Here is a 27,804-nt window from a genome sequence, read left to right as displayed (position 1 = left end):
GCCCATTATAGTAGCGATATATTTATACGACATTTTTGTATCGTCGGTAATTTGTATCGCCATGGTAATACGAAATATAGTATGATATAAATGTCGTGTTATCTTGAGCGTAGCTAAAACAGTCGGTATTATCATCGCTCTTCAATTACCTCTGGGCCCCTCGGAGCCCCCTTGCCGTATGGAAATTTATCCAGGGCTGACGGTCTTTGTATTATCTCGTCGGTGCTAATAGTTTTTATTAGTGTGTCATCCGGTGTATCTACGTGTGGAAATATATTTTTCACGTATTAGGCCACTGTAAAGAGTCAACTTGGGATTTACTCGTAGCTCCTGCAGAAACTCTTAAGAAACATAATTATTTTCTTTCGAACGATATATGATACAATGGCATATGGGTCATCTAGTTTCGAGAAACTTACCGAATGTCGCTATTGTTAAATTGCATAAAAATATTGTCACGCGCTGCACCTTAACCTAGGAAAAACGTGTCAGGCAAGTGCGTATGGTGTGTGTGTGATTTGGTTGTGGGAAAGAATATTGGGTTAAGAAATTCTTGAAGTGAAAAGGAGCGTTATATCTTCTTCCAAACAGAATCAAGGTACAGTGATATTTATTATAATTTACATCAAATAATGCAATATACTTTGTCAACTGTCTACTTCATAAATATCAATAATAATAAATTGCAGCACAATGGGAGAACGGAAAGGAACAAATTTGTACTACCCACCGGACTATGATCCGCGTGCTGGTGGCCTCAATAAGTTTCTGGGCACTCATGCATTGCGTGAGCGAGCCCGTAAGCTTCATATGGGCATTTTAATCATACGATTTGAAATGCCTTATAATATATGGTGTGATGGATGTGGAAACCACATTGGTATGGGTGTCAGATATAATGCGGAGAAAAAGAAGATTGGAATGTACTTTAGCACACCGGTCTATCAATTTCGTATGAAATGTCATCTCTGTGACAATCACTTTGAGATAAAAACTGATCCCGCAGTAAGATATAATATATGTAATGTAATGTAGGTATTGAGTTTGTGACATGTGCTATAAAATATCTCTTGCTTTTTCAGAATTTAGATTATGTTATAGTAAGTGGTGCAAGGCGTCAAGAAAACCGATGGGATCCTAAAGAAAATGAACAAGTTGTGCCTGAGACAAAAGAAGTATCGTGTAGATTATATGACGATGCCATGTACAAGTTGGAGCATGGTTTAGAAGATAAGAAAGTAGCCACGTCTCGAGATTCTGCATTGAAAAATGCAATAGCTTTGAATGACACTCTGTGGAAAGACGATTATAGCTCAAACTGTGCATTGAGAGCGTTATTTCGAGTATGGATAATTTTTAATGATATATTTGTAGTTTATTTTCAATTGTAACACTTTATAGCACAGAATATCAAAATTAATACAAATTTTTTCTCTCCGACCAATGCTTCTCATGTTCCAGGAGAAGAGAAGGGATCTCAAAAGAAAGCAATCTGTAGATTCTGCACTATTGAAGAAGACTGGATTGGATATCGATTTAGTTCAGGAACATGAAAATGACATCAAATTAGCCAAATCACTTACTCACAAAAGAGGTAGACATGTATGTTGTGTAGCGCTTGACTTAGGCTTAACTGTGCGTTATTTATTACTACAAGTTGGTGTTTTTCCTGTTTTAGACATAAAGAAGAAGAAGAAGAGAGATGCAGGACTTGAACTATTAGTTTCGATTGTACGATCCAAGAATAATTCAAAGAAGATGCCTTGCCCAAGTAGTAGATTAAAATTACAGAATCAGGAGTCGCCAAAAGTGCAAGACGTCGTAGATAATGCGACTACCTCGAAAGCAACCAGCAGTTCATCTCTAGTGAATTACGACAGTTCCAGTACTGATAGTGATACTTAATACTTTGTATATTTATCAAGCTACATATGTACATTTATTTTGCGTATTAATATATCGCGGAATGTTCCAATATTTGTGTCCGATATTTGGAGAAATAAATTTAACCCAAATAAGAACACCAATAGCCTCAACTCTGAATGTACAAGTATCAAAAATAAAACACACAATACACACAGGGATTTGCAAAACATATATTTTGATGAAAAATATATTTCACGTGTGATTGTAGTTATATACTTCTCATGCATTAGATTACACATTGGAAGTTTTTTTTTCTCCTTTCTTCTAGACATTGAAAAAAGCTGTTACATTACACATCAAAGGTACATATAACTGCCCCTACATCTGCATATATATATATATATATATATATAGAGAGAGAGAGAGAGAGTACATAGTGCTAACTTAATGCTTAGAGAGTGACATATATTTCTATGTAGATATTTAACAGCGGATAAATCTCTCAGAATGATTGAAGAAGTTGAATTCATTTAGGGTATCAAAGTTTACAAAGGATAACATTTTTTTTATGTGCTGTATGCGTTGATCTAAACATCGACGGTTGGCTGTTGCTCGATGATCGCTGTAATCGGCTGTGGCAGTTTCCTCTTTATCACATGAATCTTTTTATTAGAGAGACATATAACATAGCAATGATCCTTATATGTGATTGATATTTTCTCAAAAGCCTCGTGTGCAGGGAATGCTTTAGGATCAATTCCACTCGTCAGGGTAACCAAGCCGACAATGACATTCGCCATTCTTTCATCATTTTCTAGATCTCCTCCAGACTATAACGACAAACGCGAGATATTTAGTGGTTTGATGTTGTAAATCAGAGAGACGCAATCGCAACTCCAGTTCTGTACCGTTAAAACAGCACCATCCTCTGTTAATACCAAATACCCGGTTTGATCAGGGATACGGTCCAATGACATCATTTTCTGCAAACGACAATATATGTAACGCATGGTGAATAAGCGACGTGACATAAAATAAATTAGAAATAAACAATTGACGATCGAATAAACGACACCTTGATAATTCCGCTTTCACTTGACGCAATATAAAAGACTGACGAGTCATTAAAACTATTATCTAAAATACCTTTATTTGTAGTAACAGCTGTTTGCAACAGCTACTACAATACTGATAGCGTTCTAACCTCAACGACGGAAACACACAAGAACGAACGAGAACGTAAACTTACATGCGACGATGGTGTCAGTGGCTGGCAAAATGTCATGCGTATGCCGTAGCCGTACGAACGTCTTAGATAAGATTGCTGAAATACCGTGTATTGAGCGTTAAGTGATAGATTAGAAACGCGAGAAACGGTAAAACGCCTCCTGTGCGCTCATTGACAGAGAACGAATAGCTGGAAATATTTTATGTACTCCTGTCATTTCCGTTCTGTCGATGTATTATCCCGGTACCGACGATAAAATAGCAATCTGCATTAACATTGCATTTGCGTGATTATACACACACACACACGCGCGCGCGCGCACGAATAATTGTGGTCGCATACATGTCGTGTACAAATATTGTTATTCTATATTATTACCGGTAAAACAACGCACGTGTGTGTGAATAACGTTCATAATTCCCTGACAGTTTCATCATCACACTCGTATCAACAATCTCATAAACGACAGTGTTTCACGCGCGTGCAAATAATCAGTCACATTTTACTTAATTACTCTTATTCACCCCCCATTAAAGCAACGATTGTTCGATGAGTATGGCGATGTGATTGGCATCCGATTACTTTGACTCTAGGAAAAAGAGGAAACTAGGAGAGTGAGAGATGGGGGGGGGGAGGAGAGAAAGAGAAAGAGATAGCCCGCGTACTTTTCTCCCGAGGTATTTCTTTCAGCTGTGCATTCATTTCTCGATTGCCGAAAAAAAACATATGTACACGCAGTAAGCAAAAAGTGAGTGGCAAGTATCGCGCAGGACAGCCGGATAACACGCTTGCGCAACTCCTCGCCAGTGGTTCTCCGTGGGGTACGACACACCACCTCCGTATCATTCGTCGCGCGTCTTCCGAGCGCGTCTGTCCGAGCGCACGCGAGACGCGCTCACATACGCCCTTCGTGCGCGCAGACCACGTGGTATTGCGCACGTTGCCCGCGCGCGTTCGATTCTCGATCGACCAACACGCGCGGCCAACTTCACGCGCGCGACTCGCGAAAGAAACATGTCCGGCGTGAATGAATCCTCATTGTGACTCGTGTGAACGCGTAGCGGATTAATCGTCGTTACGACCGCCGAAATTCGCATTCCCTGACGACGACATGCGACGGTGAGCTGCTATTGATTCCCCCGTCTACGTTCAAGTGCGTGCTAGTGCGGTGATATGTCCAGGAGAAAGCAGGCGAAGCCTCGATCTCTCAAACGTAAGTCTTCATTGTTATATTATTCGCATTGTTGTCCGATTTGTTCGGCAATAGTGTCTTATTGGTGATATTATTGGTGCCAATTCGCCGAATCGCCAATAGTGAGTAGAAATGAATAAAAATATGAATGCGGTAATGTTAATAGTAGCTACAGAGAGAGAGAGAGAGAGAGAGAGAGAGAGAGGTGATACGAGCAGGTCGACATAACCTATTACATATCACTATTTTTGTTAAATTATCTACTAATTGTTATCAGGAAACATTTCAACATCGAATTCTTTAGCCAGTTTGTCGTTGATAGATTTTTATTAGTATACGACGCAACTTTTTTCTCTCTCTCTCTCTCTCTCTCTCTCTCTCTCTCTCTCGCTTTCTCTCTTTCTCTCTTTCCATTTCTATTTCTTCTTTTTCTCTTTTGAATTTTCGTTACCAAATATTGCAAAAATCACATAAATATATATATATATTTATTCTTTCTTATTATATCTATATGTTTATATATGTAAAATATTTTGTGCCGTGGGTCCAGGCAAATTGAAATGAATCTAAGCGCGTTGATGTTCTTCATTTTCGTCGTAAAATAAAGTGTCGTTTTAATTCGCGGTGGACAAATTTCCTTGATTCATTGCAAAGACCAAGAAGGGAAGTGAGACTCGCATGCAATAAACGCGGGAAAAAGGGATCAAAATGAGACAAATATGAAGATTTGCTGTCCCTAGGTGACGACGACTTTACGAGATTAAGGTCGACGTGTTCGCGTTTGTGTCGCAAAGACACAAAGCGAATAATAGCAAAGTTCTCCGCAAGGTATTCGTCCGTGTGTAGATGTGGGGCCGAAAAAGAAGTCGGGCTAAAAGGGTGCTTTGCAAAACTTCCAGACACGTATGGGTGTGCACCGGTATAAAAGTAACGATACGAATGCCAAAAGCCACCATTGTGTTGCAGCTACTGCATACCATACGATGTACAGTGCTGCTACAATGATTAAAAACGACTCGATTATGCAAGTGACATTAACATTTTTAAACTTTCACTACTTTTAAATACTATTTGCACATTATAACAATATAACTCGATCTTTTTATAAGTCACATTTTGTATTAAACGCGATAGTCGAGGCTTGACTTGACTTTCGAAAGTGCGAAAAGAAGAAAATTCGCTCTCAAAGGATATAATAAAAAGTGGATTGGTCTCGCGATAAACGTAAAGTGGTTTCTTTGGATTTAAGAAGCGAACGAATGTCAATCCTCTTTTGCGCATCTAAATTTTTCAAGCTACAGGTTTCGTTCGAAATACGCGTGGTAATTAATCGTCCATTTTCATGATGAGTATACTTCAAATCGGTCAATTCTTTACATAATGTAATCAATTATCGGGTATCCATACGTCGATCCATAATATTGAGATGATAGGGGGAAGAACCGAGACACAAATGGAACGGTGAAAACCGCCAGGCAACTCCAGCATCCAACGCGCGCTCGAGGGTGTTGGGTTGTTGCAGCAGGTTGAAAGCATACGTGCAACCGGATAACCGAAATACAGTTGCCACATAGAATGGAAGGCGCGGCAGGCGGATAGAGAGAAGAGAGACAAAGGGACAGGGGTAGAGCGAGAAAGACAGAGTTTGTGATAGGGAGGGAAAACGGTTCGAGGGTAAAACGGAGGAGGAAGAGGAGAGCAAATCATAAGTGCGGAATGAACAGAGAAGCCGCGAGAAATACAGAGCAAGACAAATGAACGTAGAAAGGGAAACGACGGGAGGAAAGGCGGGAGGGACGCGTGCACGAGTGAAAGAGGGAGAAGTTTGCGGGCTGATCAAACGCGGATAGCGAAAGGAGAACAGAGTCTTGTTTCAACGTGCAGCAGAATAGAGAGAGAGAGAGAGAGAGAGAGAGAGAGAGAGAGAGAGAGAGAGAGAGGGAGAGAGAGAGAGAGCGCGCGAGAGAGAGGGAGAGAGAGAGAGAGCGCGAGAGAGAGAGAGAGAGAGAGAGAGAGCGCGAGAGAGAGAGTGAGGGAGAGAGGGAGAGAAAAGGTCGTCAACAGAAGTGAAACGGTTAGAGGTGGAAAGAGAAGCAATAGGTGAACGAGGTAGACCGACAGAGAGCAAGAGAGGAAGATAGAGGTAGAGTCAGTAGTCAGCCAGGATGGAATTAGGTGGAAGCCCGCGGGAGACCGGTGCTTCTCCCCGGGGAATCCCCGGCCTCTGTAATCACCAGTTCGCCTATCCTATCCAATTCTGGTCGCGCTCCTCTCGTCCTCCTTGCTCTGGTACCTCTTTTCGCGCACGTCGTCCCTCCCAGCTTGCCGACCGCTTCTCGCTCCTCTGTGCCGTTACCGCCGTCACTTTCTCCCCTTTCCTTTAGGTTTGTCGTTTCTCGTCCTCGAGTCTTTCTCTTCCCCGTGCGTTTCCGTCGCATCCGCACGCAACAGTTTCCTCGCTTTTAATCGTACTTCCTTTCTTACGCGCTTCTCTCGAATCCTTGTCAACGAACTGGAAGAAGCAACAGAAAGAAACGGCGTGATCTTGAGACTCTGAATGAGGTACGTTCGTAGGTAGCATGGATCGTGTCCGTAGTTTATGAACTCGACACTATTTCATATGCTTACATTGGATCTTACTAATTGTGGACTCGGTTAATGTTAGCCCCCCAACAGCCTCAAACACGAGCTCGCGAGCAACCGGATCCTCGCTGAGCTCGCAGTCGCTATACGTATATGTGCCATGTACACGGCCGTGGTATAACCCTTTTCCCTCGAAATTGCGATCCTGCTATGCTGTAGCCGAATCATTTCTCGTTTGTCGGGGCGGAATTGACGATTGAGCGGAAACGAAAGTTTCGCTCGTTGCTCGTTTCGAACTGCTGCTCGGTAGCCGGCCACATCCGGATTCCAATAGCGGACGTAAAAGGTACTCGGCCGCCCGAAATATTGGCGCCGGTGGTTGATGAGGAGAGAGAGAGAGAGAGAGAGAGAGAGAGAGAGAGAGAGAGAGAGAGAGAGAGAGAGAGAGAGAGAGAGAGCCGTTTCGCGATTCACAGTACAGATGGGATGAATCGCGTTCGTGTCTACCGCAATCTTTGCCGCTCGAAATATCAACTGCTCCTAAACCGATCGCACGTAATTATTTATCGTGCACATAATATGTAGTTTTTCGGCGAGTTAACGAAATTCTTCAGATATCGTAGACATGTATCAACGGTCGTGATTTTCCAACTCTCTTGGTATTTTAAACGTGTCGATGTTTCGATTGTCGTCGAGACGAGCATGTTTCATTCTGCGATAATGTAAAAAAATTGTAATCCTCATCACGGCATGGCACGGGATATCAGAAAGTTGGGTGACAAGGAAACGTACAGTACGCATCAGTGACAAGAAAGAAAGTCCAACAAACTATATATCACGCGCGTTACCTGTTTGTTGCGGTGAACAAAGTGTCGTCTTTTATCGGATCAAGCCGACGCTGCCATCGCGGTCAGAACGTCACGAGCCAGTGGTTAGCCACGAAATAGCAAGCCGAACCGATAGTATTGCCGGCATAGTGATATAGGGTGTTGCTAATTAATGCACGATAATGAACCTGCGCGCGACCGAAGCCGTATTAATGGATTCCAATGCCCCGTCATAACATGGACAACCGGTAGGTTGGTAGCAGCCGAACGGAGGATAATTGCGTTAATGGGAATATATCGGTTTGCATCGACAGCTTTTGGCGACCGTCCCTAACATGCGCCTCGGATATTTTTTTGGAACGATCGAAGCGAACGGATGAACGAAGGAAGGGGGAGGGGGAGGGGGAGAGCATGTCTCGGTCATCGTCCTATCTATCGCTTCGTCGAGATTAAAATCCCATTAATTCATAAAATCGCGTTTAAATATTCTTCTTTCGGTGAAGTTTCACCGACATTCGGACGTGTATTGCTGAATAAATTTCGCAGGAACGTTCGTCGCGTCAGCTTCATTGGAAAAAAAATATATACCATGCGAAAAGGAATTGTCGTCACGCATCGAGCATTTTTGGCGAGGCAAACTTACGCTCGCGCGGACAATAATATTTTTATATACACAGAGTGTCCAATAAATCATAAATACATCGATATCACCAACTAAAATCCTTTGTTACAATTTGCCGTAATTAAAGCATATCGGTACTCTTGATCGTCATATTTTGGCATCTTGAAAGATCGATAAAATTCTTTATTACAGCGATATTAGTATTTAATACGCATAATATTAATACTCTTTCTGGCACGTAGCGACGCACAAGCAAATTTTAAGATCGCACGTAAAAAAATGTTTTTAGTTGTGCACGCAACATCAATCAAGTCAAGTCAAAACGCGCATCCGCGCTTCTTTCATGTCTGAAATCCTTCTCCTTCGAGAGTTACGCCATCGATTAGAAAGGTTTATATTCTATAATTTCCCACTTGTACTTTTTTTCTCATGAGAAATAAAATCCCTGCACCGAATGTAGGCATGATTTGTTGGACGCTCTGTATGTATATAACCTAGTGAGAACGATGAAACATGACTGCTGATTGTTGGAGAAATCTTAATTTATCAATCTACGCGGCGCGTTGTTAGAGTTGCATTATGTATCGTATGTAAATCAGGTTTCCCGTGTGCATATGCATTTCTACGGCAAGTATGAAGGAACGCCTAAATATACTCGATATATAAGCGCATTATAATTGGTGAGTAGGACGCAATGACCTGAATCATGTGCATTATGCCTCAGGAACGTGATTGTAATTTGCGCGTGCTCGCATAAATGCATAATTATCGTACCGGAATTAATTTACACGCGCAGAAATGATTAACGACCCGAAGCCTCGGCTTCAGGCTTTGCTTATCGATAACTATTATTTCCTCCTTTTCATGCGCGTTCAACATTAGGACGAGGAACACGACATCGGTCGGCCGTCGAGGAGAGGCATAATTAAATTAAAAACTGCGTATCTCCCCACCCCCACTCCCTTTTCCTCGGTGTTTTCAAAGGTCAAGATAGCCAAAGGTTTAATAGAGATTGCTCTTTGGTCAAATCATCTTTTCGGGAAACTATCGGTCAGAAACATCATTATTAAACAGCATTATATATATATATATATATATATATATACACATATATATATATATACACATATATATATATATACACATATATATACATATATACATATATATATATATACATATATATATATATATATACATATATATATATATATACGTATATATAACAAGACTATAACAAGATCGCTGAGACGTATAATGAAATGTTAATTGATAATCGCTTCGCGCGTCCGTAGAATGAATAATACGCGATGTTTCGCGCTCTCGCCGGTGCGCGTATTGATAACGCAACACTTTCGACTCGGGCGAACTTTCTTCCAGCCGCAGCGACCGACGGCGGACTACTCGCGACAGACAGGCGGCCGCTGCGCCGCTAGCCGCGCAATGTAAATTTCCGGCTTAGCGTTTTAAGCCGTTTAATCGTGGCTCCTCTAAAACTTAAGCCGCTATTAGTTTTTGCAGTGACAGCACTAAGTCCTCGCCGGCGGTCATAATCGTTATAACGTGCCCGCTAACTTGGATTAAGTTATCGGCCTCTCGTTAAATTATTGTCTACGAAGAGTACGGCGAGCACACAGGTTTCCGGGTTCTAATTACCGGGTTTGCCGCTATTTGCCTCTAGAGTGAATTTCAATAACGATATGTTAACAAAAATGCGAGTCGATGTATCGTACATCTATTTATTATACTCTACTTTCACAAGCATTGATCGCTTCAGTTACCAACATTTAAAAATTCGCGTGGAATTATCTCGTCGTTAACGTCGTTAACGGCTGTCGAGGCGACAATATTCGGAGAAATGGTACTTTAATTAATGTACACATAGAAAAAAAATATCAAGCTCAATTTCCGAAACGGTCTCTCTCAAAATCGCAGACGATTTTGAGAGAGTCGGAGCAAGACTCGTCGCGCGGTGTTGCCTAAAACTGCCGCCTTGGCGACAAGGTTAGATCGTCTACGTACGGAATTAGAAAGCGGGAGATGAAGTTGGCGAACTTCGGGAGGAGTCGCGTGTGTGCACTTCTTAATAGCACGCGGTATGCGGAAGACTGCGTGTGCCACTAGGAAGGAGAGTTCGCGCGTTACAAGAGACATACTCGAGGACACATTCCCGCGACGCGGTATTCCTTTGAGGAGCGACCACCCGTCGCTCCAAGTCCGCAAACTTGGCGTCGCTTTTGTGACGATGCGCGTCGCGCGCGACGGCGACGGCGACGTCGATTTAAGAAATTCCTTTTCCCGCTGCTTTTTCCGGAAATCCTCGTTCGCTCCAAAGCGACACAAAGCGTCCAAAGCGTGCCTCGTGCACACATTAGCTTGCGACACTTGCGCCTTTAACATTTATTGATTATTAATTACAAAAATATTTCCATGTCGGTGACAATTCGCCAGCTTCCTCGTCCAGCCGTCGTCATTTAATTAACGCTGAAAAGCCGAAACAACGATTCACAATGTATCTGCCGCGCTACTTGTTCCCAAAATCGAATTACTCCGGGGCCAACCCGATAAGCGCAGGATTACGCGGTAACATCGGCCATACAACGTCAGCGTGGCGTCGCGAGAGTCAGCGTGACAGGCACCAAAGGCCCTCCGCAATATTCCCGGGTCCTCCAGGTGCCTCGCTGACGCCGGAGGGAGCTCAGCGCCGCCGCCGCCGCCGCCGCCGCCGCCGCCGCCGCCGGCGGATGCTCGTGTCCCTCGGGAGTCTGAGCCCGCGTCAGAGCTACCCTGGGTACGCGGTCCCACGGGATTCCCCATGGCTTCCCTCCCCGACAATCCTCCCGACCACCACCTACCACAGTAGTAGCAGCAGCAGCAGCAGCAGCAGCGGCAGCACCACCAGCGGCCCTTCCCAATGGCGGCAGCTGTTGCTACCGCTGCTATTGCTGCTCGCTCGACTGTCTGCTCGCTTATCTGCCTGCCTGCTCGCTTATCTGCCTGCCTGCTTGCCTGCCTGCCTGCCTGCCTGCCTGCCTGCCTGCCTGCCTGCTTGCCTGCTTGCCTGCTTGCCTGCCTGCCTGCCTGCTTGCCTGCTTGTCTGTCTGCCTGCTTGCCTGCCTGCCTGCCTGCCTGCCTGCCTGCCTGCCTGCCTGCCTGCCTGCCTGCCTGCCTGCCTGCCTGCCTGCTTGCCTGCCTGCCTGCCTGCCTGCCTGCCTGCCTGCCTGCCTGCCTGCCTGTTTGTCCGCCTGTCTACCTCCCTGCCTTGCTGCCTGTCATGAACTTCAAGACGTACGGCGGCAGCCACCGCGGATAGAGATAGCAGTCGCGCCCCGGATATAACCCGCAGGGCGTTCCTTTATTCACGGCGTATCGATTAATGACTCGGGACCCTTGCGGGCTTCCGCGAGGATCGACGCGTCCCGCGGGACATGCCCGGAAAGGGTTACCGTCGAGGCCAGCGCGGGCTTGACACGGCACATTGGTGTGCTGGGACATTGCCCCGGCGAAATCGTTAAAACGTTGCGTTAATTTTCGATCGCTTTGAGGCAGTCATTCGACTGTCGTTTGCGCGTTTCGAGATGGACACGCGAGATCGAAGGCATCGGCTTCATGCCATCAATGTCGAACGAAATGTCATTCTTATTCATTTAGTGACGAGGTGGAACCCTTGGTTTCTCGAGCTGGTTCGTCAAGGATGATTGAATTTAATTTTGTTTCACTTCGGTGCTGCTTTAGAATTTGATATCGCATTGTGACACTAAGCGACACACCGGCATTGCTTTTGCAAAATAATGCAAATTATATTTTTCATAACGTCGCGCGCACGATGATGCGACTTATCTAATCAGCGGGCAAGATTTCGCGTCGGACGACGAAGGAACATCGACACGGAGACGTCGAAAGTGCCGGCTGGAAATTCTTGGGAATCAAGATAAAACGTTATTATTTGGAAGACGCGATATACTTCCATCGCGCGGTAGCATTATCGGCAGACGGAGGCATCGTGACTCGAATGATCCTCCTAGAAGGGGTTAAGCCGCAATATGCAGTTATCTTGCTCGGCGTGCATGCCGAAGCCATAATAACACATCCGTTTAACGTTAGCCACGGAGCCCGGCCGAGATTGCAACCTGTATTTTCGAGAGTCTACCTCTCTCTTCCCTTCCCCGCGGCCGACCTTCTCCCGGACCATCTTGAGAATGGCGTCGTCTAGGCCAGGCCGTATTACGTGGCTCGTTGCGAAACGATGTACGCGCGTTATAGGTACCGGTACGTGCGGAAAGGGCGCCCCCGCGAGCCAATATAGCCGATCCCACCCCACCTTTACGATTATTGTCAGGCCCAGGCCGTCTCATCGTCAAATTGTTTACAGTGTTTACGGTAAATTGAATTCGCCGACGCGACGTCCGGCCGCTCGTACGAATCAGTCGCACGAGCATTCGGGCGAGCACAGCTTTTTCGAGTCGTAATATAAGCCTGATTATTCGAGATTCTCGTGCCGCTATAACTATAACTATAAAATGGGGAATGTCACCTTTTAGATTAATACGCGACATAACTCTTTTCTTTGAAATGATGCAGTTTCAGAATGTCGAGGCAGCTTGGAGAAATCTGCGCTCTCTCGAAGTAAGAAGAAAACTTTGTCCAACTCGTGCAGAGAAATAACGAAACACATTTCTATACGGTCAAAATTTCATGTACGATATTAAATCATTCTTTTGTTCTCTGTCTTCAAACATACACGAGAGAGAGAGAGAGAGAGAGAGAGAGAGAGAGAGAGAGAGAGAGAGAGAGGGAGAGAGAGAGAGAGAGAGAGTTCTTCGTAGTGACAAATATTGACTGTCGTGCTACGGGAAACGAATAAAGATGTTAGTCGACCGGAATACGCGGACGGATCGGCGAGTGATCCCGGACGCAATTAACGAATTGACCGGAACTCGCGGAAAGTCGTCGGTTACACGATGATGGATGAACCATTAAACCGGCGGGTATCGTAGTGTCGGTAACGCGAAACGCGCGGCCTGGCGCGAGACGTGCTTGACAGCTGACAGGGTTCGGAGGGTGCCAGGGTGTACGATCGAAGGATGCGGTACCTTGGCGTCGTGTCTTCTGGAATATTTAAGCCCGACCGCCGTCTGTAGGTTTGACGCGCTCGTTGTTCCTTGTCTGACGTCTAACGGGCGGTTGGAGTGTACCGTTTGCGTGGGCGGGCCGAGATTTAGCTCGCGAAAAATTTTACGTGAATTGTATATTCCCGTCTCGTGGACTCGTCATCTATTATTTAACAAAGAATCTTTCGTCGGCGTACCGAGAATTCGGCGAGACTCTCGTCTATTGATTAACTGTTAATCTCATGATAACTCAATGGACTTGAAGAATGATTGATCGTAACATCAATCGTTGCGGTAACATTACGTTTCACCGTATTACAAAACGACCGATGATTACTTTCAGTTATCGTCATAAGCGTTATTTTTCGCGTGAGTCGAATAAATCACTCGGCAATTAGCAGGAAAAGTTTGCGCGGTTTGTTAGCTTAATCAGCCGTTAACAGTGACGAATACCCTCGTTCCAGTAAAAGCTCGACAGGATAGCGGCAGGAGAGAGAGAGAGAGATGGGGAGAGAGAGAGAGAGAGAGAGAGGGGGGGGGGAGGGGGGAGAGGATAGACGAGGTAAAGCTCGGTTTGACACCTTCGGAAACTCGACGAAGCGTAATCGTCAGAGTGGCAAGTTTGCCGCACGTAAACTCGCTCGCGCTGCGACAACGCGATAGAGACAGAGAGAGAGAGAGAGAGAGAGAGAGAGAGAGAGAGAGAGAGAGAGAGAGAGAGAGAGAGAGAGAGAGAGAGAGAGAGAGAGAGAGAGAGAGAGAGAGAGAGAGAGAGAGAGAGTGTGGCAGCGGTCCGGGGGAGTCACTGAGCGAACTAACAAACGACCTGTTGGCCACGTGGACAGGGGTGTAATTTTTTAAGTTTAATCCTGCGGTACTGTCCCTCCTCTACGTAACAAACGGATAGCAGTACCGTCCACAGCATCATCGTCTCGCGCGCCGACTATATTTTATGGCGAAAACGCGGCTCGTCGTTTTATTTATGATGATAAACAGCAAACGGTTTCCTCGGTTTCGTGATTTTGCAAGAGCTCCCGAAAAAAAGAGAAGCTGAGAACAAGAACGCGAAGGGAATTCCAAATGATGTATTCCGATGAATCTGACAAATTCTCCGTGGCGAGATTTAAGACAAGAAAGTCGCGTTTGTTGTACGCAGTTCGTAGGCAGCTGTAGATTCCGCTCTTTACTCGCGATATGCAAATGTAATAGAATTAACGTGGTGGCTTCTCTCCGCGTAGGGGACGAAGAGTGGGACGAGGGCAACGAGCAGAATGTCCTGGAAGCGGCCGAACAGGATAACGAAACGACGGCGATTAAGCGTGAGTGTTATTTGTTAGACTGCCAGCTCGTGTAGTTTTCTTTAGTATTTACGTACAACAGGTGGCAGAGTTTGCACACTGAATCATGCAGTGAAATAAATAAGACACGTTTGTCGCGTCTCATAATAAAATTAATATCGAATCGAAATCGCATCGAACTGACGCGTTCGAGCCATATTAATTAAATTGCCCGATGAAAACAAGGAAAAAAGTAAATACGGAGTTCATTCGGCTTTCACTCGATAAATCAACGTTTACGATACAAACGTCGATATTAACAGACGCAATTATTAAACGCGGTAACGGCATTTAAAATAAATTTCTCTTCCCCCTTTTCTCTCTCTCTCTCTCTCTCTCTCTCTCTCTCTCTTTCTCTCTCTTCCTCTCTGGACAGGAAACATAAATTAAATAAATTATGGTGTGCGGTGGAATGTTTCAGATGACGAGGAAGAGGAGGAGGAAGAGGAGGAAGGGGAGGAGGAGGAGGAGGAGGAGGAGGAGGAGGAGGAGGAGGAGGAGGAGGAGGAGGAGGAGGAGGAGGAAGAGCTGCAACGGGCGTTCAGCCGTCAGTCAGAAGGTAAAGTAACTTTTCCATCGAGCGCTCAGCGCTCGACAGATTCGCTGTTTTGCGAGTACGCACGCGTAAATCTCGAGCGCATCCGCCGCTCGAATTCGTAATAATTCCTCGAGACGAGAACTCGCGCGAGCGTGAGCGCGCGACTAAAATCGATCGCTTGGCGCAATGAGAGAACTGCCGTGCGCGCGCGCGCTCGCAACCGGCGCTCTTTGCGCAACAATGCGAAGAAATTGCGAGGAGTCGCATCGGAGTGCATTCCGGTGCATTACTCGAATTGCCCTACGGGCACGCAACAATGCGTCGAGATGCATCGTCATTGTTCGAAGGTGTTCAAGAAGCGCGATCCCGCCATAAATCCCATGAATATGGGATCCTGCGGCCCCCAGAGGACGACCCACGTACGCGGCACGTATCCCAAGTACACACGAGCAATGCGCGCCGAACAATGCCGCATCCGTGCGCATCTTTCACCTCTTTTCCGCGCGAATGATGAGGCATGCATCGGCTGCTCGTCGACAGAATGACAGGATTTTAACCCCTTGTTGGTCACGGTGGTCGAACGGCGCTCCGCGATGGCCGCACACGTGCGCGCGCGCGCGCGCGTCCGCGTCCGCGTCCGCGGATGGATACACGAGTACGATGCTCGACTTTGCTCTGCTCTATTTTATCTCTCACGATATTTCATCATCGTTTGAGCAAAATCGTTTGAATGAAAAATGCGCACCAACGACTGAATTGCGTCTTGTTGCGCTCGCGGTACGCGGCGACAATTATATTTCGTTCTTACGGGCGGTTAAACGGACGCAACTGTTATAAATATCCCGAAAGCCGATTTTGCGAAACGTTAAGTATCAATCATTTTTAAGCAGTAATCCTATTGGCTTGCTCAATGCACACGTACGACTTTGTTTTCTTGAGAGATTCGTTCATTCTTCATCTCGGTTAATTTGATTTGAAACATACAAAACGCATACGACGCGTACGATATCGTACAGTTTAGATCGGTTCGATTATTATTCACTGCGATCGTGCAATTATCGATAGTAAATCAATAATTAAGTTTCCGGCGTTCGCTCTTCGATGAGACACCCGACGAGGTAGTTTAGCCAAACAATATTTTTCCCTTCGCGTTGCTTCCCTCCCTCTTCCCCCGCCTCTCTCTCTCCCTCTCTCTCTCTCTCTCTCCCCCTCCCTCCCTATGTCCTTTCTCTTCGCCCCCTCTCTCCATCCCTCCTTCTTTTTGTCTCTTTATATTTTTCGACGTCTATTTTTCGTTTCGTTTCGTTTCGTTTCGTTTCGTCTGCAGTCTCTCGACAGTTTCCTACAAACTATTTTTGCGCTAAGTAAAATTTCCAGTTCCCTCGTGTGCGCGACGCCCTGCGGTACCGCCCTTGTTACGTAACTAGCGAAACTGTCTCGAAAGATTCGTACCTTTCCCAAGTATCCAGCAGTTTTCCTCCCCGAGGAGGCGGAAGATCAAACCTTTATCCGCTCCCCGTGTACGGCTCGATTATTATTTCAGGTTACCTTTCGCAAAGTGTACTTGCGCGCGCTTTATACTCGGAGGTAAAACCGGCTTGGAGGAGCTCGCGGAACGAGGTTGCCTCCCGTAGGAGGCGGCCCGCATTCCCTCGGGAGATGCCTCGTCCGTCTGCTTACCTGAAAACATCGGGCTTCCTTCGCTTCTTTAATACCCCGTGTACCCATGCCGCTCATTAAACCATTGGGACATCGTTATTCTCTCTCTTTCTCTCTCTCTCTCTCTCTCTCTCTCTCTCTCTTTCTTTTTGTGTGTGTATATTTCCCCCCTCTTTCTCTTTTCTTACTTTTCGACCCGATGAACACACCAATATCTCGCACTTACGACGATCGATATGTCGTTTAATGTTTTTTGAAGCTGCGCCTTGTGAACACATTTTGGAAACTAGACTCCTTAGAAAGTCTATCTTTTCTTCCCAGAGTCTTTGTTTTTCGATGATTTGTAAAAAGTAAAATATTGTTCGATGAAATCCCTTAAACGCTTGTCCGCGTGTTTCAATGGTACAGAAGCGTACAGCCGCTTTAAACTAAACACGCAATGAGAATACGGGTCAAAGTATCTGGCGAGATATTAACGCCAAAGTTACGTTTCACTTTCGAGTCGTCGAAGTTTGTCGTTCAACTCAGTGGAGCGTAATTGGTGCGGCATATAACAGACACACGTACTTTCGTGCGTTCTTTTCGTTCAATTGCAACATCATTTCGAGAAGTTGGATGTATCGTATCAGCTCGTTGCATTGACAGTATTTAAAGAAACAATATTCGTTCACCACCAGCTCCGCAACAAAAGGGATGGAATGGAACGACAGTCCTGGTTGGCGAACTGCAAATTTCCCCCTTTATTTGTTACGACACACACGACACATTCGCTGTCATCGCGTCATCGCGGCACACTTCGATATTTTCCGGGCAAGTGAATAATTCAACGAGCGATTTTGGCACGCCGCGCGATAACGTGCAATAACACGTTTACTATCATAATTTATTTAAGGCGAAGCTATAATTAATTCGCAGTGCATGCACTCGGTCGCAGGAAGAATTTCTAACGTTCGCGAGACGCTAATCGTGCGATTATTCCGTCGGGATGTCAGTCTGTTCCAGTCGCGGCTACAAAAATGCGTACAGATGCGCATCGATCGCATATTCGAATCGAAATGTCAATGTGTTTGACTTTTGATTTTTGGTAAGCAATAATCAAACATAAACGAATTAAACCATGATAAAAAGTAAGACGAGGATAAAAATTGGTATTATATTAATTATGTAACTTACCTAAACCTTACCGCAGAGAGATGCGCGATATACCATATATGTGAGTATTAAATTATCTAATAGAAATTAATGGGTGAGTGGAGAAAATAAAAAAATTAAACTTTCTCCTGTCATAATCTCATATACGTATGTGTATGCTCAGTATATGTTCACACGTGCACGTATTCTATGTAGAGTCGAATAAGCTGCATATTAATATATGTACTGCCTGTTAATATTAAGTATAAAGAAAAGAGAAATACGGGTAAAGTTCTTTAAGACGAGGATGCACTATAAATAAATATGCACGATTATATTCTTTATTGATCGTTCAAGTTTGACGGAATTTGCAGGATTAAAGGTGGAACCAAAATTTCTACTGGCGGAACCTCCTACATTTTCCCGTGATACATTTTAATGGCAAAGGTCTACTGCGCGGAAATCCATTTATTGTATTATAAATTCCAACTACTTTCGACAGCGGGAAGTATTACGTAATGACATGGTAATAGAATTTATTACATTACCATGTATAATATCTGCAGCGAGAGCTCGTATTATTTTGCCAGGAATGAATGATGGCGAGCGTATCGTTGGCCGATACAAGTCTGTAATGGAACTTTGGTTACAATATATCGACATAATAAGCACGGCTGGATCACCTTTGCCACCTGCGTCACCCTATCACCATTTCGGGAGGAATTGGCTCGCGCGGCAATTCTTCTCGTCGCATTAGAAGATGACTGTGGTGCAGAAATTGGCGATCTCTTAAGCCGAAGCTTTCCAGCTCGGGAAATGGCATTTCTGCGCATTTCTGTTCTTTTCGGCGCAAGATAAATTGAAAGTAAATAACTGTCGCGACCGTGTTCTGTATTCTCTCTCTCTCTCTCTCTCTCTCTCTCTCTCTCTCTCTCTCTCTCTCTCTCTCTCTCTCTCATTTCTTCGCACTCGCGAATACACAATTCCATAAACGGTAGTAAAAACAAAGTTACGCGTCGAGTTATCCGCGTACGATTGCGCGTGTGCATCAACCGGCAAATGATATACGCCGTGGTTCCAAAGGGATAAACGAGAGCTTCAAACATGACACCTTGACACGCGCGCGAGATCGCTAATGACTTCGCTACGAGTCTCCGGTAACACGACGGAGACAAGTGTTCGAACATAGTCGTGCATTCGTGTATTATCATCCGGGGAATATCGGCTTCCTTCCGCCGCCGTAAGGGTGCATGCATATACGGCGCGCGGAGCACGGGGAAAGAGAAACGGAGGAAGATCGCGCGAGAATTGCGGGTTAACGCCTTATTGCAACCGCTAGCTGAAGAGGAGTCAGAGGCGATATAGAGAGACGTAGCGACCTTCGCTGCCGCTTCGAAGGGCCGTTACGAGTCGCCCCCGCCGGGACTCGATTATTCAGCCGGTCTAGTTACGCGTCCGCAACCTTTTTTCTCCTCCTCCCCTCCTCTCCCCCGGCTCTGTTCGTCCTGTTCACTCCTGTTGTTGCGCACGAGTACAGCCAATTAACAGTCGTTGTGATGTCGACTCTCAGCTCCTTAACGCGCCTTAACGTTCCTCTTTCCCTATTTTTCACGCCGATTGCACCAACACCGATTCTCCCACGATTCGCCCACCTTACTTTGTTACTACATGAGAAAACAGACAGATAAAAACAGACGATCACGTGAAATATGCAAGTGCAAGTGCAAGTGCAAGTGTGCAAGTCTGCGATTAATGTGACAAACCGACAATGCCAATTCAAGTCTTCAATTTGTTTTCACCCGTTATCAAGACATACACGGAGGAACGATATTTTCTCGCTGAGACGTACGAGATGACATTCACTTTCAAATTTCGATAAATGTACTTTGACTGATGACCGGCTTCGCGCTCGTGCACGTTTCCTCGTATCGTTCTTATCTTATCGTAAACGTCTTTCTCCGGCGCTGATGAATCGCCGTTGTCTCGGCGAGAGGTATCGCGAGCTAAATTACACGGTACGTAAAACTTTGGCGATGCCCGTGGAAATTGTCGGGCGGATAAGCGAAAAGTTGCCGAGCCGCTCTCGTGACAGATTGAAATCTCTGACATTAAGAAAATGGGGGATCTCGAATCCCGATGGGGAAAGCCGGCACAGCTCCTCGGGCCCGAGGTGGTGGGTGACGGTCGGCAGGGAAGGTTGTAACATCACTCGGAATATCCTTCTCTCGCGGATTGTCTCGCAGGACTTTGCGGTAATTGCCGTGACAGATTTGAGTAGTTTCGATGGAGATTCGCGTTGCGGCGGATGGAAAGAAGGGGAAGACGGAAAGGAAAATATTTACTTCTAATCCAAATTAATTCCGCGTATGTTCTTTAGAAAAAAAATCCTCGTTGCGCTTCGTGACTTCACTCGGTCGTTGCGTTCGAGTAGCTTATCTTAAGATTCATGTAAATTCCATCTCGAGATACGGTGGATTTTGATCAAATATGGATACGCGATCGAGGGGAAGTAAAATGCAAAATGCGGAAACAACGAAACCGGAACAAAGCGAGACTACGAGGTTGTTTCCTGACGCGTGTTCCCCACGATGCGCGTATAAAATAATCCACGTAAAATAATCGCATCGAGCGGTCTTGATCTTGACTCCCCGCTGGGAAGGTGAAAAGTCCTGTAGCCCGTCGGTACTGCTGCGAAGGCGAAGGCTGCGAGGAGAGAGGTGAAGAGAGGGCGTGCGTTTGGGAGGGTGCGCTGGCACGAAGGTGCGGGAGGGCCGGGAGAGGGTATATTATGGGGAATGCCAGGGGAATCCCGAGGGACTCTAAGAGCAGCCCTGTGCGCATGCGTCGAGCTGATTAGTTCCCCCTGCCTTCCTCTCTTCCCTCCGCTGTCCTCCCTCTTTCACGTTCCCGAGTGCTGGCAGCGCCAGAGGAGAGCACGGAGTCCCTCGGGACCTGGCCCCGCTGCCTCTTCGCGCCCACCTACCCTCTCCTCATTGCCGAGTCTCTCCCTCCCTCCCCCCATCTCTCTCTCTCTCTCTCTCTCTCTCTCTCTCTCTCTCTCTCTCTCTCTCTCTCTCTCTTGCTTTCTCCTTATCTTTCGTCCCGTATTCTCCAGTTTCTCCTCTCCTCGCGATAGCTTTTCCTTTTTACGTTGTTGCGTCTTATATTCCCAATACCAGCACCCACTAATAAAACTCTCTCATTCCCATCCCCGGTATCTGTCTTCGTCTCGCTCCATATCTTCATCTATGCCTCGCTTCTTCCTCTCCTCGCTCTCGCTTCATCCCCTTTTTCCCATCTGGCATCGTTCCTCCCTCTTCTGTTTCTTCTTCTTCTCCTTCTTCTGCCGCTGCTGCTGCTGCTGCTGCTGCTGCTGCTGCTGCTGCTGCTGCTGCTGTTGCTGTTGCTGCTGCTGCTGCTGCTGCTGCTTATGCTGCTGCTGCTGCTGCTCCTGTTCTTGCTCCTGCTCCTGCTCCTGCTCCTGCTCCTCATCCTTCTCCTCCTCCTCCTCCTCCTTTTCCTCCTCCTCTTCCTCCTCCTCCTCCTCCTCCTCCTCCTCCTCCTCCTCCTCCTCCTCCTCCTCCTCCTCCTCTTCCTCTTCCTCTTCCCTCTCCTCCCCCTTCTCCTTCTCCTCTACCTCTTCTTCCTCCTCGTCCTCTTCGTCGAGTTTTCCACGTTTTACGTCTCGCGTCTTATATTCCCGATACAGCGTCCGCTAATAAAGCTTGTGTGTTTCGCAAGCCCCTACGGGCACCCCAAACATTTTGGGAAATCGCGTTTCCATGGTGCGGCCACGCGGTTGCAATTGCACATTTCGCCGGGTCGCAGTCGATGATGAGTAATTCATGAGCGACGCGTAATTCGACGAAATACAGACTACCGTCTGCCTTTCGTCGGCTTTCTTCAAGTTATTAGATACATTCCAGCCCATTCTACGTCTCATTTCGATCGATTCGCCGGACTCTGCTCGATCCGAGTATCGATTAAACAAGTCGTATCCGATCGAGCAAAGATAAGGAGCTGAAAGTTAGCAGCGTCGTCGTGTGCGGCCCGTCATTTTCTCCAACGTCGACGCGGCTAAGTTTGATCGTTCCGATCTTTTTATCCACGCTTAAGCATTTACGACGCGTATCGACGCGGGTCCTCGCGACCGGGAGTCCGGGAGCCACGAGTGCACGAGTGCTCGATCGGACTCCTGATCGGAAGCAAGGAGAACTGCTGTAGCTACAATGGCGCTTTCTCGACGCGACTGTACTTGGCGATATAAGGGTGTCCCAGGTGACGAGCTGCCTCGGGCCGTGGCGCAGCTCCTACGTATCCCTCGGGACCGACTCCAGGTCCCTCTATCTCTCTTACTCCCGTCCCCTCTCGCTCCGCTGTTGCCCCGCTCGCGCATCCCTCGCCCTCGTTCCTCCGCTCGTCCTTCTCTCGTGCGAACCTACACGATGAATCCTCTCTAGCGCGCGTCGTAGCTGTATTCCACCTACCACTGTACCCGGTACGGCGTACACGGCCGCGCGCGCTTCGCCACCCTCGCGCACGGATGCACCTCGCAAACGCAAACGCAAACGCAAACGCATACGCGCGCGCGCGCGCGCGCGCATCGACGCTCGCGGAGACTCGTAAAGCGTAACGCGTTCGTCGAACACACATGTACGCGGGTAATCAGTCTTCTTTTCCGCGGCTGCGTTCGCGCGTAACCGAAACTCGCCGTGTGCCGGGGTGTGCGTATTTCGTCGTATTTTCGCGAAATACGCCTCTTCTCCTCACCGCGCGCGCGCGCTCTATCTCACCGACGACGACAACGCGCCGACAAACGCGGAAAATGTGACACGGTCTCATTATAAACTCACTCGCGCCGCGTTCTCGCTTCCCGCCCGTAATACGGAGTAATACGATTGCGTCGTCGCGCGATAAACCTCTGCGCCTGCAGGTGCTGCAGCTGCGCGGGCGCGAGAGAGAGAGAGAGAGAGAGAGAGAGAGAGAGAGAGAGAGAGAGAGTTTGGCTTGGCCTAGGCGAGATGCGTTTATACGCCGCGATCCACGCGGCGTGTTTATCAGTCATCGTGCGCGCGTATGCAGACCCGTGCCCCGTGCGGGAGCCCATATTCGATCGGCTGAAAAATGTCAAAATTATCGAGAAAGATTTTGAAAAATATACCGCCGAATCCGTTCAAATCGGTCGGATCACGCTTCTTGCGTGGCCGCTTCTTCGCGCCGACCGCGATTCATTAATTTTTTCCTTCTTCCTAAGTGTGGCCTTTAAGCAAGCAGAAAGCGAGTTTATTCCAATACGCACTGGAACGCTTCTTCTTCTTCTCTGCGATTATGCTCTGCTGATAAATCGCTTCCGTTGGGGAAAGCGGCTTTCCAGGAAGCGTTTCCAGGTAGCGAGACGCTACCTATCACGTAGTGACGCTTCGGTCGTGCTTTAAATTGTACAATCTGCACAGCGTCGCATCTAAGCGTACGGCGAACGGCGAAGTCTTCTTTCGAGAGATTAGCACGACATTTCGGAGATTAGTTCAGCGACTGCAATCGTGGCTTCTCTCTGGTCGTGGATAACCGACAAAGGACGACGGAATACCGTACTGTTATTTCTCTCTCGCGCAAACGAGACGAGAGAGAGGTAGGGAGGGAGGGAGGGAGGGAGGGAGGGAGAACCCCGAGCAACTTTCGCGTACGCGTGCGTACATAGGTAGGTGTCAGGAGGAGGAAACGAATAGATGAAGCTCATTTAATAACCACGACTAATAACTCGTGGCACTCGTTCGCTCGTGTCGTAATTGCTCTCTTCGGCCTTTCCTCGATAAAACTTGGTAATTCGAGGAGATAAAGGTTATTCGGTATCTCGAGGCCATACCAACGATCCTCCTCCTAGAATTCGCGCATGTCGCCTCACCCGCAGCACCCTCTTCCTGACCGATCTTTTGCACAATAGCACCCTTTAATGCTTCGTATAATGCTTATTATACCATTCGTTTTGCGATCTCAGATCTGAATGTTGGCAACATCCTCTCTGATTTTCTGAATAAAAATTTTGACTTGATTGAAAATAAAATAAAGAGATTTTAAAAGAAGAAGAGAGAGAAGATGAGAGGCTTGCAGAATCTAGAATCTAATTGGAAATCAACAAGAGCTTGTGCGCGGTTTTTATCGTAAAACTGTGTAGACTGCATCAGAGATGCAGATGAGTGACGGATGTCGCAATGGTGTCCAGATAATGTGTGCTTGACCTTGATCAGACGGTGCTTTGGTTTGGGTATTTCAAATCTTTAAACCATCAAGCGCGAAACAAGTTTGTCATAGAACCGCGATTGTTCAATGTTGCGTAACCTCCTCGGATTTCTCGGAGGTCAACGTTCCAGGTGGATAAATGAACAAAATCTATCAAATACGCGAAATCATCGAAATCGTCCACGGCGTTAAATTCGCGGCACATTATAGCGAACTTCCTCGCTCCTCCTGTGGCATGCATCGGGATGCATTGCGCACGGAAAGAGACTCCCCCCGTTCTCTCGGTCGATGACGTTCCGGGAGCTCACAGCGGTGAGCTCGCGGCATATCGAAATATGACGGAAGCAGTCCCGGGGTATCAAGGGACCCCAGGGCCAGCGACACAACCCAACTTAACTTTTGCGCGAACATACGATATCGGGCACCATGCTAACTTTATGCTAATCTTCCCTTCTTAGGCTCTACCGGCACTTCGCATTCGATGAGAATCTACATCGCGGGAAACTCGCCTGTCCTGTTATCCTCGGACCTTTTGCCGGACTTTTTGTCGGCAAAGATCGGAGTTTAAAGGATTGCGGGATCCTCGCTGACACAAGGGCTTGTCACTTTCAAACTGTGAGAGATATTCAGACTGTGATTATTAGAATTAAATCCGTATTTTTCGCGAAGAAGATGTTATTATAAATCTCTTCTTTGTTCCATTGATACGAGCTCATCGACATGGTCAAAGGTCAAAGGTCGCGGCAATATTTTGGACACAAGGATTGAACGACGCGCGCGAGTATCACAAAGCTTTCTTTTCCCCGGGTGTGTATCCTCATTTTGCCTCAGTTCGTAATGAAATATGCAAAACCTCCAAGATCGATCTTTCGTTTAGGTAAGGTGCGTGTTATCTTGAGGTGAAATTTTCGCCGGACGGCTTGACTTGGCTGTGCACGCAGCCCGGAAGATAACATTTTTATAGGTTGAAATTTCGCCACAGTCACCCCGCGCGCCGAGTTCATACGTCAGCTCGCGGGATGGACCGTAAAGGGGTGCACACAGCTGCGTGTCGTAAACGCGCGGCGTTACGAGGCCGTAAGCTCTCGCGGAACCAGTTAACCGGGGAATTAGCGCGCCGGCGAACTCGAAATTACGGCGCGTACACGCGGCTTTTGACATCGGTCGAGGCCGAAAGGGTGGGCTGCGACCCTTGACAAACGCGGCTGCGTTGTTGAGGGGCCGCGTATAAATTTCGCCGGATGGCACGCTTCATTTAAGACCGCTTCGGACAGCGGTCAACATTAAAGCCGCTTCAACTTCCGGCTCAATTTGAAATACGAAGAGGAGAAACGCACCCGGAATCTCTCGATATGGCGTGCGTATCTGGCGATCGAGAAATTGAAACGATCGACCATACACAAGCTTTCAGGACGATACAGAATGGAGAAGCGGTAACAATCCTGTAACAATCGCGTTCGCGTTCGCGTTTACGAAGTCCATAAGGTCACGGCATCTCGGTCATATATGAATGAGGTAAATGAAAGAAGGAGACTCTTCGTCCCAGGACTATCGGATCAAATCAATTCCTACAAAGCTGATGTCGGCTTTGTATCGCACGTCATCGTCGTATCGCATCATATGTATACGCGTTTACGCGCGCACGTACGCATCGTCCGCACGGTGCACATACACATACACATACACACACATGTACACCTGAGGATACAGGGCTGATAGTCCTGCAACGGCGAGGTACAAGGAACAGCCATCTTTCTCAGAAAGAAATTAAAGTTTTCCCCGAGGTATAGTCTTCCTCCCGCCGTTCCCCTTCGTCCTTCCTCATTCTCCCTCATCTGTCTTTCTCTCCTTCTCCTTCTCCTTCTCCTTCTTCTTTCTTTCTCTGGCCGCTATCTTACGCCGAGTCGGTGTTAGGGCCGGGTAGGTCGAAGGATACTGCCATAGGACGTCGTGGGATGTCGTAGGGTGGCACTGGCTAGCCAGCCTATTGCTATTGTTTGTGACGCTCCCTGGGGACGGGCCTGCCCTTAACAGTGGCATGTGCCGATGACACTGTACCGGGTGTCCGCGATACCACCACCACCACCACCACCACTTGCCGCTCTCGCGACCGATCGGTGCTCGGTCATTAGACCATCTGAACGGAAATCCGTCGCTTATTCCTTCGTAAATCGGCATCGCCGATTATAACGAACGATCGTTGCGCACCTATTGTGTTGTGTGCGCGAGATCTCTCTCGCGTGGACCGTCCCCACACCCCACCCCTCCGCCATGATTTCGATCGTGCAGGACCCTCTTGAACTCTTCTTCATCCTTCCTTGTTCTTTTCCACTTTAATGAACGCGGGCAGCTGCGAGAAACTGCCTTTATATTTGTGTGCCTATTTTTAGACACGGCATTTGGAGACTTATCGCGTGCACATTCGGACAGTAGTCACGAATTATGAAAGCTCATTCCACACGCGGTCATTATCCCACACCAATGGGCGAAATTAGCTTACAAATACCAGCGCCGGCGGTGTCTATTATTTCCGGGCGAATTAGCCGGTTCAAAAGTCGGCACCGCGCCGCGACTGCAATTCCATTTCCCCGACGAGAAGGGACCGCGCTCGCGTTTTATTTCGTCGGCGGTTTCGGCGGTGGCGTCGATGATATCGGCCGAGACGGCCAATTAAAAACGTATCAGCCAACCGGGCGCTTCGAATTTGAGCGCCGGCCGAATTGAAGCACTCCGAGAGCGCCGGGTTTCGCTCTCGTCATCTCGCACAGTTCGCATAGATCGCGATCTTGATGGCACAAAAATCTGAAATCCAGATATATACAGAAATGTGATTTTCATGTTTCAGAACAAAATGTCCTTGCACAGCTCAGATGAGAAATAAGAGCTATATCTCTGTAAATTATTTATTAAAAATTACGCTTCTATATATATATATATATATATATATATATATATGTATATCTATAAATATATGTATACTCTCGTATTTCTTTTTTGCCTCCAATTCATATTTTGATATTTTTCATATTCTCGTAATATAGTGTTCCAACTTTATTTTTGCGTAGTTTTACAAAGAGAGAAACGTCAAACCTGGCGATATTGATTAGCGGGATTTTCCCTCGTCAGAGATGCGCTGTCAGAAGGAACTAAAAATAATCAGCGCGTGAGCTGTACTAAAGTTTCATAGGTGCATCGTGCTTGCGACAGCGCCGTTAAGGATCTCAACAAGGGAGACAACAGCGAACGATAATGAGGCGTACAGTTCACGCGACGATAGAATTAAGCGTATCTCGCTAATAAGCCAAATATAAATTATAGAGTCAGCTTACCATAATAATTTGTATTGTCACGTGATTGACGCTTTTACTCTGCCAATCTAGGGGTCGGCGGCGCTTAATTGGGCTGTCATTACGCCGCCTTGTGGGACGCGGGACTCGATTTAAATTACGTAAAACGATAGCGCGACGTTAACG

The 27,804-nt window shown here is 46.9% G+C and overlaps 3 protein-coding genes across 5 annotated transcripts in view; 2 read left to right on the top strand and 1 right to left on the bottom strand.

The window, feature by feature from the left end:
• Positions 1-215: 215 nt before the first annotated feature.
• LOC105188693 (coiled-coil domain-containing protein 130 homolog) lies at positions 216-1,977 on the top strand. Its single transcript, XM_011150286.3, has 5 exons — positions 216-598; positions 690-1,005; positions 1,083-1,343; positions 1,462-1,594; positions 1,679-1,977. The coding sequence occupies exons 2-5, from the start codon at positions 694-696 to the stop codon at positions 1,903-1,905; spliced, it is 933 nt and encodes a 310-aa protein (XP_011148588.1). The 5' UTR covers positions 216-598; positions 690-693; the 3' UTR covers positions 1,906-1,977.
• A 105-nt stretch (positions 1,978-2,082) lies between these two features.
• On the bottom strand, positions 2,083-3,303 carry Lamtor4 (Late endosomal/lysosomal adaptor, MAPK and MTOR activator 4). 3 transcript variants are annotated; one of them, XM_011150287.3, is made up of 3 exons: positions 3,116-3,303; positions 2,775-2,849; positions 2,083-2,696 (listed from the first exon to the last, which is right to left on the bottom strand). In XM_011150287.3, the coding sequence occupies exons 1-3, from the start codon at positions 3,149-3,151 to the stop codon at positions 2,454-2,456; spliced, it is 354 nt and encodes a 117-aa protein (XP_011148589.2). In that variant the 5' UTR covers positions 3,152-3,303; the 3' UTR covers positions 2,083-2,453. The 3 variants fall into 3 exon arrangements, with proteins under 3 accessions (XP_011148589.2, XP_025156597.1, XP_025156598.1); XM_025300812.1 differs by having other exon boundaries at positions 3,013-3,122; XM_025300813.1 differs by lacking the exon at positions 3,116-3,303 and adding an exon at positions 2,942-2,981.
• A 649-nt stretch (positions 3,304-3,952) lies between these two features.
• The window catches only part of L (zinc finger protein Lobe), a 74,694-nt gene continuing 50,842 nt past the window's right edge, over positions 3,953-27,804 (top strand). The window contains exons 1-3 of the mRNA XM_025300786.1: positions 3,953-4,307; positions 14,668-14,748; positions 15,263-15,325. Of these exons, the coding sequence (XP_025156571.1) occupies positions 4,268-4,307; positions 14,668-14,748; positions 15,263-15,325 (184 nt within the window). The 5' untranslated portion in view covers positions 3,953-4,267. The remainder of the gene's footprint in view (positions 4,308-14,667; positions 14,749-15,262; positions 15,326-27,804) is intronic.

This window comes from Harpegnathos saltator, unplaced genomic scaffold, assembly GCF_003227715.2.
Source record: "Harpegnathos saltator strain DR-91 unplaced genomic scaffold, Hsal_v8.6 scaffold384, whole genome shotgun sequence".
NCBI classification, from domain to species: domain Eukaryota; kingdom Metazoa; phylum Arthropoda; class Insecta; order Hymenoptera; family Formicidae; genus Harpegnathos; species Harpegnathos saltator.
The sequence above is the reverse complement of the archived record's forward strand: the minus strand, read 5'-3'. Positions and strand labels throughout refer to the sequence as shown.